At 37.2% G+C, this 12,646-nt stretch overlaps 1 protein-coding gene across 1 annotated transcript; it reads right to left on the minus strand.

Annotated features, from left to right (window-relative positions):
- Positions 1–9,350: 9,350 nt before the first annotated feature.
- Positions 9,351–10,496, minus strand: LOC112032278 (arabinogalactan O-methyltransferase 1). Its single transcript, XM_024065045.2, has one exon. It carries the CDS (start codon positions 10,458–10,460, stop codon positions 9,579–9,581), a length of 882 nt encoding a protein of 293 aa, XP_023920813.2. The 5' UTR covers positions 10,461–10,496; the 3' UTR covers positions 9,351–9,578.
- Positions 10,497–12,646: the final 2,150 nt, after the last annotated feature.

Below are 12,646 nucleotides of genomic sequence, written 5' to 3' on the forward strand. Positions count from 1 at the left end.
AAAAAAAAAAAAAAAACACATACACACACACCTCTATTAATTAAGGACTTTATTATCTCTACTTCATGAAGTTGATGAAAATAACATATGGTTCTCTGAGTGGAACAGAACCATTCATCTTGGCCTTGAATACTATATTAACAAACAAATGTAAATATAGTGGTGGAATGAAGTTTTTTTTTTTCAAATGACTATATATTAATGTGGCTCAATAGAAGTATAGTAATTATAAATGTTACGCTTTAGTTTTAAATATATATAAATTGTATAGAAATAGTTATATATATAAATGTTCCTATCTTTTTTTTCTTTTTTCTTTTTTGGGTCAAATGGATATAGTAAGGAAAACTAAGGAATTACAAAATTTCCAGGACACTGCCTGGCAAGACTAACCCCATTGAGGTCAGCCTCCACAACCTCGCATAAATCCACAGGCGGATTTTCATACAAAATAATATTCAAAGTCTGATGGGCACCCTTCCTAGCAAGTTTATCCGCACACTTGTTGACCTTACGATAACAGTGTTTAATTCTAACTTGAGGTATCTGAGAAACTAGGTACCTGCAGTCCCCTAACAGCGGGGCAATAGCATTGTTTGAATACTGGGAGTTAACTAACATGTCCACTACAGCCTTAGCATCGAATTCCACTTCAACCATAGCCAAGTTTCGATAAATACAGAGCATCAACCCGTCCCGAATGGCCCAAAGCTCCGCCAGTAAACTAGTCGCTACGCCGATCTTCCTAGAGAATCCAACAACCCATCTTCCAGACCAGTCCCGAATTACATCACCTCCACCCGCACTTCCTGGGTTTCCCAACGATGACCCATCAGTGTTTAACTTCATCCACCCCAATCTCCGGTCTGCCCAATTTTACTAAATTAGTCACCCGAGTTCGAAGGCCATTGGCTGGGCCAGCACAAAAGAAGAACTCCAAAGCATGGTCGGTGATGATCTTTGCTAACCTTGGATTCTGTGGCCGCCCCTTAAAAAACAAACTGGTTCCTATCTTTTCATTCTAGCTCATATATGTCTTGATGCTTAAGATAGGACGCAGTACTTCTCTACATCTAGGAAGGGGCACAATCCACTTCAATGAAGAGCATACTATCAGCTTCTAGAATGTCTTGGTGAAAGGATATTCTCTCTCTCTCTCTCTCTCCCCCCTTTTTACGCTTTGAAGGGAATGGTACGTCAGACTTTGATTTGTGCTTTTGAGTACCGTAAAACCATTCTTGACTTGAGCAATTTATACCTTCTGTTTTAGTATTTTTTGGGTGTAGTATGATGCCTTTGAGATTAAAAACAAACTGGTTCCTATCTTTTCATTCTAGCTCATATATGTCTTGATGCTTAAGATAGGACGCAGTACTTCTCTACATCTAGGAAGGGGCACAATCCACTTCAATGAAGAGCATACTATCAGCTTCTAGAATGTCTTGGTGAAAGGATATTCTCTCTCTCTCTCTCTCTCCCCCCTTTTTACGCTTTGAAGGGAATGGTACGTCAGACTTTGATTTGTGCTTTTGAGTACCGTAAAACCATTCTTGACTTGAGCAATTTATACCTTCTGTTTTAGTATTTTTTGGGTGTAGTATGATGCCTTTGAGATTGTCACTATAAGTCTATAACCATCGATGACTTCACAAACGTGGACATTTTAGAAGCGACCTCTCCAGCTGTTGCAAGGAGTTTACTTGGTGATTGGGTTTTTGATCCTGCAATATCATTTGTCACTGGCTTCCTTGGAAAGGTCTTCTACTGCCTATCTGCTTTGAAAATCTTATTGGAAGAACTAGGTGGTGTTAACAGCACTAAAAGCAGGAGTGGAACTGGGGAAGAGATAAGGTTCTTTTCTTGGATTGTTTATAAATATATATATATATATATATATTAGAAGAGTTGCATATCCTGCTTGGACACCAACCCTTGTAACAAAAGCATGAAACTCATAAAGAGAAGCATATATAGATAGCGCTGAAAACAAATGCATATAAGCTATTATCTTTCGTCTAAAGTATGTAAAACTGTAATATTTTAAAAACTTTGGTGTATAAATTTGAATGGGATTCTTGTATTTACTTTTGCATAATTTCCTTATTTTCTTCTATTGGAAAAAGTTGATCTCAATCTTTTACACGTTTAGAAGTATGTTGATAGTGTTTTAACTACATGTGATCCTATCACATATCCACAGGTTGAACCCGTACTATATTTGAGTGATTCCCTCTATTTCACAAACAAAAACTTGGCACATACATGTCAAATTATTTAGTGTAAGTTTGGGAAGCGTGTTTTGTACGTTTTTTAGTTTGTGCTTTTTTTAGTAGATCTTGTGCACTGTTCACGAGACCTGCAAGTACTTTTTTCAATAAAAATAATTTTAAAATTGGGTCTCACGATACTATTTACATATTTAAAAATTATTTTGCTACAGTATTTTCAATTTTCAGTTTTCAACAATAAACGGTATCCAAACATACCCTTAATTAATTTTAATTTCATGCAGTTACCTAAAATAAATAAACAAATAAAATCCAACACCACCTACCTCTGCCGGTGCGCGGCACTAGGAAAACATTGCCAGCGCCGTCAACACTGGCGAACATGACCATCAACCGCCTCTATGTTCAGCAAATCCAAATATAAAATACATATTGTTTTGACAGAGGAGCCGCTTCTATGTTCAGCAAACCCAAACATAAGAAATTTGACTTTTGTTTGTAATTATTCCCTACCATTTCTGTTTCTTTAGCCTTCCTCTTCAATCTTCAAGGCACCGAAAATTTTCCTTTTCTCTTTAGGCTGTCATCTTCCCCCCTTTTTGCAGTTCCTGCATCCGCAGTCCATGAGACCTGCTAGCTAGGGATGGTGATATTCCTCTTAGGGTTAAAAACTGTTGTAACAACCCTAAAGCTATAGGTACTCTTAGAACCAGGGCAAGAGACATGAGTAAGGATTGTAGCTATTGAGTGTTGTTACATGTTGTATAGAAGACTCTAACCAGCATTAAAAAAAATTATCCAATTGCAGGCAGTACTAACTAGCATTGTTTTGAAATGAAATATAACCATGTTGGATATTGTTAGTACCTAGAATGCTTGGTCAATATGGCTGCCTTGCTAAGATGACAAGCTAATGGTTGGGTGCTCTTTGGCCTTTTGCTGACTCAAAAACTCATTTTTGCATGGTTTATGTCCATGTATGAAGGTATTCTTAATATTGAAGATTTGGGCATTTCAGTTGATGCTGTATGCTCTATCGATCTACTAGTGAAGTTAGTATTTCCTTGACATTGGACCCATCAAAGCTTTGGAGCAGGGCTTAGTATTTCCTTCACATTGGACCCATCAAAGCTTTGGAGCAGGGCTATAGGATGGTCTTCCAGTATTGTGGCAGAACTGTGGGGCTTAAGGGATGGCCTCATCCTTTGCTCCCAACTCCATATTGAGGCCATTTAGGGTGGCCCAACAAATTGGGAGGTCAAGACAATATATTTAAATGAGATTTTTTTGTTATTACCTAAATAATAACTAGATATTGTAGTTTTTTTTTTTTTTTTTACTAATCCATTCTTTTCTTTTTTTGGGGCAGGGCCGGGGGGAAGGGAATGCTAAAGCTATAACAATTTTAATATAAAAAACTTACAAATAATGTAGCAACAAATATGATCAGTGACACTTCAAGATGATATAATAAACAAGTATTTTAATGAATAATGGGGATAATATAAATTTTACAACATGAGGCTTAAAAAGATGTATCACCAATCACAAAAAGTAATTCAAAAATGTATTTAATAGGTTGTTGAAGTCTACAAATCATATTAATTGTCACATCAATTTGTAAAGGCTACGAAATAAAATTTATAACATTTCTAGCATTTTCCTATCTGAATTACTTCTTGTTATTAGTAACACGTGTGTTTGTAACACATGTATTTAAAGTTTTTTTTTTTTAATTTAATTTTTTTATTTCTAGTGTAAAGGCACGTTTTGCTCCCCAAAGCCCAATGCAGGTAAAATGGACAAAGGCCCAAAGAGCCCAAAACAATTTTGTGCAAGGAAAATCCTCCTTGGCAAAGTCCGAGGAAGGTTGTTTTTATATATTTCTTCTAGACCTAAGTAACATTACAGTTCTTGAGTGTATAGTGATTTTTCTACAGATTATCTAATGATCCTCTTGTAATGGGGTATTTCTTATTTATATTCTCCTTCTTTACTCCATCTCAGCCCTCCACGCGTAGATCAGATTGCTGGCTTTGATACTTGTCCCATTAGCACCTTCTTGAAGTCTTTGTAGGTAGCTATAAGACTGAATGTTACTATTCAGACATTGCCTCCACATTAATGCGGCTAGGGAGTTAGCTGCAAAGCATTTAATGTGATGGTATAAAAAAAAAAAAAAAAAAAAAAAAAAAAAAGGAAAACAAATCAACTTTTTTTTTTCCACTTCTTTGTTAATACAAACTTCTCACCATCAAAAAAAATAAAAAATACAAATCACAATCCCAAACATGAAAAGCTTTTTTTTTGCTCCTTTGTTAATACAATTTTTTTACTAAAAAAAAAAAAACACACACACACACACAAAACACAAATCACAAACAGAAAACACAATCAAGCTTCTTTCGTATCCGATGCCGACGTCGATGTCGCCGAGCGACATACGTGCCGTGGCAGCATGTGCAGCTGAGGCTAGGTTGCATAGATCGTCGGAAGGTAGCACAGGTCAAGAAATGACACGTCGTTTGAGAGGTGAGGCGGCTGAGAGGGTGGTAGAGATCTTGAGAAAGAGAGAGAGGAGGCGGCTGAGAGGTGAGGCGTGAGGCGTGAGCGTGACTGTGAGCATGCTTCTGTGTGAGGGTGAGGCGCTGAGTGAGGGTGAGGGAGGTTGTGTGCGTGAGGCAGTGACTTAGAGTGAGGGAGTTGAAATGAGGAGTGAGGGTGAAGAGGGACTGAGGGAGGCTTGAGGCAGTGACTGAAGAAATGAGTGATTCTAGGGTTAGTTATAGCTATATATATATAGGGGGGTTTTGGTAATTTCAGGGTAACCGGGTTATATCCGGGTCGGGTTTCGATTTTTTTTTAATAAAACTCGGACTCGACCCGGACCCGGTTCGGGTTTTTTTTTTTTAAAAAAAAAAAAAACGCATACCCGACCCTATTCCTAATCGGACCAGGTAAAATCCGGCTCATTAGGGTCGGGTCGGGCCGGGCCAGGTATCTGCGGGTCGGGCAAAAATTGCCATCCCTACTTGGCACATACATGTCAAATTATTTAGTGTGAGTTTGGGAAGCGTGTTTTGTACATTTTTTAGTTTGTGCCTTTTTTAGTAGATCTCGTACACTGTTCACGAGACCTGTAAGTACTTTTTTCAATAAAAACAATTTTAAAATTGGGTTCACGATACTATTCATATATTTAAAAATTATTTTGCTATAGTGTTTTCAGTTTTCAGTTTTCAACAATAAAGGGTATCCAAACAGACCCTTAATTAATTTTAATTTCATACAGTTACCTAAAATAAATAAACAAATAAAATCCAACACCACCTACCTCTGCCAGCGGCACTAGGAAAACATTGCCGGCGCCGTCAACACTGGCGAACATGACCATCAACCGCCTCTATGTTCAGCAAATCCAAATATAAAATACATATTGTTTTGATAGAGGAGCCGCTTCTATGTTCAGCAAACCCAAACATAAGAAATTTGACTTTTGTTTGTAATTATTCCCTACCATTTCTGTTTCTTTAGCCTTCCTCTTCAATCTTCAAGGCACCGAAAATTTTCCTTTAATCTTTAGGCTGTCATCTTCTCCCCTTTTTGCAGTTCCTGCATCCGCAGTCCATGAGACCTGCTAGCTAGGGATGGTGATATTCCTCTTAGGGTTAAAAACTGTTGTAACAACCCTAAAGCTATAGGTACTCTTAGAACCAGGGCAAGAGACATGAGTAAGGATTGTAGCGATTGAGTGTTGTTACATGTTGTATAGAAGACTCTAACCAGCATTAAAAAAAAATTCTCCAATTGCAGGCAGTACTAACTAGCATTGTTTTGAAATGAAATATATAACCATGTTGGATATTGTTAGTACCTAGAATGCTTGGTCAATATGGCTGCCTTGCTAAGATGACAAGCTAATGGTTGGGTGCTCTTTGGCCTTTTGTTGACTCAAAAACTCATTTTTACATGGTTTATGTCCATGTATGAAGGTATTCTCAATATTGAAGATTTGGGCATTTCAGTTGATGCTGTATGCTCTATCGATCTACTAGTGAAGTTAGTATTTCCTTGACATTGGACCCATCAAAGCTTTGGAGCAGGGCTTAGTATTTCCTTGACATTGGACCCATCAAAGCTTTGGGGCTTAGTATTTCCTTGGCATTGGACCCATCAAAGCTTTGGAGCAGGGCTATAGGATGGTCTTCCAGTATTGTGGCAGAACTGTGGGGCTTAAGGGATGGCCTCATCCTTTGCTCCCAACTCCATATTGAGGCCATTTAGGGTGGCCCAACAAATTGGGAGGTCAAGACAATATATTTAAATGAGATTTTTTTGTTATTACCTAAATAATAACTAGATATTGTAGTTTTTTTTTTTTTACTAATCCATTCTTTTCTTTTTTCTTTTGGGGGGGGGGGGGGGGGAAGGGAATGGTAAAGCTATAACAATTTTAATATAAAAAACTTACAAACAATGTAGCAACAAATGTGATCAGTGACACTTCAAGATGATATAATAAACAAGTATTTTAATGAATAATGGGGATAATATAAATTTTACAACATGAGACTTAAAAAGATGTATCACCAATCACAAAAAGTAATTCAAAAATGCATTTAATAGGTTGTTGAAGTCTACAAATCATATTAATTTTCACATCAATTTGTAAAGGCTATGAAGTAAAATTTATAACATTTCTAGCATTTTTCTATCTGAATTACTTCTTGTTATTAGTAACACTTGTGTTTGTAACACATGTATGTAAAGTTTTTTTTTTTTAAATTTTTTTATTTCTAGTGTAAAGGCAAGTTTTGCTCCCCAAAGCCCAATGCAAGTAAAATGGACAAAGGCCCAAAGAGCCCAAAACAATTTTGTGTAAGGGAAATCCTCCTTGGCAAAGTTTGAGGAAGGTTGTTTTTATATATTTCTCCTGGACCTAAGTAACATTACAGTTCTTGAGTGTATAGTGATTTTTCTACAGATTATCTAATGATCCTCTTGTAATGGGGTATTTCTTATTTATATTCTCCTTCTTTACTCCATCTCAGCCCTCCACACGTAGATCAGATTGTTGGCTTTGATACTTGTCCCATTAGCACCTTCTTGAAGTCTTTGTGGGTAGCTGTAAGATTAAATGTTACTGTTCAGACATTGCCTCTACATTAATGAGGTTAGGGAGTTAGCTGCAAAGCATTTAATGTGATGATAGCAACTTTCTTCTTAGATATTTCTTAGCTTTCCTTTGTTTTATCCCCTTTTGATGCTTATCCTTACCAGTATGATCGTCTAGTGCCTTTTTCTTGACGAAAGGTCAGACCTTTAACCTCTACTCTGCTTAGCCAAGAAGGTATTTCTCCTCGGACTACACTCCTAATCCCTCATGACTAGATTTCCTCCACGGACTACTAACTTGTATGCCTCTGTTAGTGTCTACCTGTCCTCAGACGATTTAATGTCCTTGGACACGGTCCACGGCCCAATATCCATTTCTAGGTCCTTTATCCCTACATCTAGCATTACTCAATTCTTTAGAACATTTTAAAAGTAAAAGGAAATCTTTTTTTTTTTTCTATATTGCTAATTTTTTTAAAAAAATAAATCTAATTTTGCCCCAAAATTTAAGGCGTTACTCTAGTAGGGGGCCCTAGGCGACGGCTTGACTGGCCTAGACCTAGGGCCAGCCCTGGGCCATTTAAATTGAGTTAGACGCTAAAGCTGTGGTTTGTCTCCTTAGTAACAACTCTGAATCACTTGGTGAATTTGCTTCGGTTATTGATGATTGCAGGGACTTACTCAGGAATATTCCAAGGAAGGAGAACATGAATTGCTTTAGAGAAGCAAATAACCAAGAGCAGGATTTTGTTTTAATTGATGTTCCCCATCTGAATTTGATGTTTTGTTATTACTCTACTTGGACAAACTTGGCATGTATTATGATGGCACTCAGTGTCTACTAACCTTTCTATTTGATTTTCTATGAAATATCCATATTATCAAAAAAAAAAAAAAAAGATTCAGCCAACATACATGCATATGTTAATTACCAATTTTTTCAAAAGTTTAAGTTATTGGAATATGGTCAGGGCTGTTTGGTAGGGTGTTTTGAGCAACAATATTCATTGTTTAAACAACATTACTTGTATTTTCACACACTTTTTTCACTCACATGTATTTTTAAAAAATACAAAAAATGTTACTAGAACAACATTACCAAACAGTCTAATCATTTAACTACATACTTCTAACATTCAGTACCTATGCTTACTTGGAAATAGCACCAAGCATAGCTAGAGACGATACCAATTATAAAACTAAAGAAAAATTTATTATTAATTTCAAATCTGTCTTACAAAACTAAAAAGAAAAAATTATGTTTAAATAGAAAATATCAAAATGCATACAAGAAATCTTAAATATTAAGGCCCAATTATTAGGTTTGGTAGGTTTTTAGGCCCAATTATTAGGCAAGCTTCGTCCATAAGTACGTATCATTTGAGGCCTATTTCTTGTATCCACACCGGTTACAATTTATTGTTTTCTGTGTTATAAAACTTTTTTTCTTTTTTTGAGAAACATGTTGCAAAACAATAAATGTAAATGATAGGCGATTGACGGTATATTTACAAAAGTTGTGCAATAAGTTGGATAAACCATACACCGCTTGGAAAAAAAAAAGGCCAAGCTTTTGGAAAGTTCCACAGATAGGAAAAAGAACAGTGCTAAAGAGAGTGCCTCATCCTCATCATCATTATCATTGATTCATTGTACGTTAAAATTACAAAGAGTGAAGTTTCGGTCCCATGCTAAGTCTAATACATTGGACGCAAACTAAGCCCATTATTACAAAGTCAACACCACCGGCGGTGACAAATTCATCTAATTATTTATGCTGCATAGAGTAACAGAATCTTCACTATTACTGTCACTATAAAGTATAGACACTCTCCTCTCATCTCTCACCCTTTATCTTGGCCCATCAAAACCCCATTGGGATTGATGTTTTACTCCCTTATTATACATAATACATGTTCAAAAGTTTTAAAACAAAAACAAAACAGAGAATTAAAATTTAATTCCTATAATTTACATTTAATTCAAACCCAATTTTCATTCTTCAAATTAAAAAATATCATAACTTTATTAATTTTGATAACTGTCAATTCATCCAAATCCATAAAATAAAATAAATATCAATAAAAAGTTGCATATACAATGTTGATTTGGCACCTTAAAAAATAAAAAATCTGAAATAAGAAATGAATTATAACTTTAACTTTTGTTTTTTTTTTTTTTCCCCAGAATATGAAATTGAAAAAAAAAAAAAAGAGGTGGATCCCATTTCTCATATCAGCAAAAACTGGTAGTATCAGTTTCGTTAGTAGCAGTAGCTGGAGGAATCTCAAAGTGCCAAAGCCTCCCAACTCCATTCACCTTATACTTCATACACAAAAACTCTCTTGCATAACCCTTCTCTACTTTCCTATTCACATCGTGCAAGAACACGTGCGTCACACCCATTCTCGTTCTCGCGCGTGCCATCACCGCCGCCGTGTATATCGCCGCCATTCTCCCCGGAGCATCCGGGAAATACCCTCTCGGCGCGTCGATCATTATCATGTCCCATTCCTTCTCGTACACTTCTTCAGGCAACTCCGTTAAGGCCAACCTGCAGCGCGTGTCTTTGAGGCGCGTGTTGATGGGAGAGCAGTCCGGTTCGGACTCGTAGGTCGAGAGAAGGTTGTCGGCTTCGGAGAGGCGCGTTGGGTAGCGGACAGTGGAGGCGCGTAAGATAGGGGCGCGTTTGAGAACTGTCTGGACCCACTTCGGATCTTCCTCGAGGAACAAGGTCGTGCCACGTGGGTTTAGCGATGCCCACATGAGCGAGTCGTGTCCGAGACCGAATACGAGGAAGTTGCAAGGAGCGAGGATTTGGAGGATGTTGAAGGAGATTTTGATCTCGGAGAGGGTCTGCTGTGGGACCACGCGTGACGTGGCGTAGTGGAGAATGGCTAGGAACTGAGTCGGCGTCGTCGTGGCGGCGGCTGAGTTTGAGTTCGAGTTGGGTTGGCTCAGTGGGCAGAGGAGCGAGTCGTCATTGCTGAAGTTGTTAATGGGGGTTCTGCTTAAGCCGACTAAGAGGAGTGTGGCGATGATGGCGCCGGCAGTTACGGCGGCGAGGAGCCGGAGCTTCTCGGTAATGTGACGGCGATTAATGTTGTTGTTCTTCATGTCTCAGCTAATTAAGCTGCGAAAGAGAGAGGAAGCATTTGGGTTTGGTTTTATAAGAATGGGTGATCAGACTAGATCGAGAGTATTTTAAGATAGTGACGTGGCGTGAATTGATACGAAATAGTGGATTTTTTTTTTTGAGGGGAAAATAGTGGAGTTAGCACTTAGCATTGTCTATTTTTTAGAAAATAAACAAACAAAAATAACCCATTGGGTTGATGCAGTTACACTTGAACTATAAAATAACCCACTAGGTTCACTAAGCACAAACTATATTTAGCACCATTTTCCTTTCACTTTGTTTAGCAAAAAAAATATATGTATATTTAACACGTATTGTTTAAAAGTTATTTCTCCAAGTCTTTTATATTTTTCTAACATTTTGTCTTGATTGTATAGAATTTACTATAATTGCATTGTAATTATTATAAGATCGCGTTAATGGTTATTGTTAAAATATTTATTAAAAGAGTTTTAATATCACATTCATGATAAACATAAAAAGTTAGTTATTTTTTTTTCCATAATTTTTTTTTTTAAATAGTTTCTAAATTAGTAGCCTTGGAGTACTTGTGAACTTTTCCCATAATTTATACAATACGCAAAAGTGTTTGGAACCTTTGGATAGCTTATGGTAAACAAATACAAATAGCAGTCAAAGATAATAAAAAGGAAGTAAGAGTAAAGTTTGGATAGCTTACTATCTTTAATTGAGTAAAGTTTGTTCTTAGTAAGAAAATTAGATATATTTTTTTTATACTACTAAGTTTTCTCATTATTTAGGCTAAAATATCCTTGTTTTGTCGGTACGTATATATGTATAGATAACGTCGACGTACAACTGGGGAAAGGTGCAAGAGTTACAACATAGGGATCGAACCAATTAAAGATTTTGACAAGAAATCTTGCGTGAAAGATTGACATAGCAGCTTGTTTGTACATGATCGATATGTGGTGGTAAATTCTGTGTGATGTAAAGTTGGTTTGATAGTAATGGATGGGCTAATAGATGAAAGGAAAGGACACTGCCCCAAGTTATATACCTTGTTGGATTCGAAAACATTTATGGGGACATGAAGGTACGTGGTTAATTATAATAGGTTAAATAATAGTGTGAGATTGAGAATATTGCAGCTGTTACATGATTCCCCAAATAAATAAACAATACATAACCACTGCAATATATGATACATCGATCACTCCACTACTCTATAATAAGGAAGCTACAGTGTGAGAGTTGGATAAGACATAATGAGGGGGATTAAATAAACATTGGCAGATCTGGTTCTAGACAGCCAACTTAATTGTCATCATCAACAAGAAAAAGGGCTGGCTCTATTGGCTATCAAGAAAATGTTTTTGATTGATGAAGGTCACTGCCCAACGAAATTTCCAAAAAACTCACAAGTGTGAGTGATGCATCACCAAACATACATACGTACATACATACATACATATATATATATATATATATATATATATAATTTCGGATCTCGGCCAATCCCTGCTAGCAGCGGCCACTGACATAACCTTGGTCGGCCAGGACCCTGTTCTTCTGGCACTGCGAAAAATGACGTTAATAGTACTAATGGAGGTTTTCGTAGAATCTCTCTTCTCGGACTCAAATTCGCTTGACCTCCTCGGCTTTGGAGTGGTGCAAAAGATGCCTCACCTGCTTCACGGACCAGCTAGTCCAAATGATCCCAGCTTCTCAGTCTTCAATGGCATGCCATGGTCTTGGTGGTATTAGACAATAGAGATTGTGATTGCGTCTCTCAGGGTTTCCCTACCATATTTCGCCACCTAAAGAATGACTTGTTCTTGATCTTTTCAAGACTTGATGAACGGCTCTTTGAACACTGTATTGACTGTTGAGCATTTGCTGAGCCTGACTGCCTGACGAATCTCTCTGGTTTTGTTGTTTAAACGATCCGACTGAAGTCCTTCCTGTTGGGGGGGTAGCCTTATCTTACCTTCCCTTGCTGCTGATCTTCTTCAACCCATTTATATTTTCATACGGTCCATAAGTTGACGCATGTTAGTGACAGGCTTGCCAGACAAGGATGTCCTTAAACCATGATCAGTGGGGAGACCAACTTAAACGTGTCTAAGGCCATTGCATCAAAGTTGCCTCCATATCATTAAACATCTCCAATATCCTTGAATACGCCTAAGTGACTCGTCTT

The sequence above is a fragment of the Quercus suber genome, unplaced genomic scaffold, assembly GCF_002906115.3.
Source record: "Quercus suber isolate HL8 unplaced genomic scaffold, Cork oak 2.0 scaffold_857, whole genome shotgun sequence".
In the NCBI taxonomy this organism is placed as follows: Eukaryota; Viridiplantae; Streptophyta; class Magnoliopsida; order Fagales; family Fagaceae; genus Quercus; species Quercus suber.

What these genes read in the sequence shown, in the direction of transcription:
- LOC112032278 (XM_024065045.2), bottom strand. Translation starts at nt 10,460, where the DNA reads ATGAAGAACAACAACATTAATCGCCGTCACATTACCGAGAAGCTCCGG.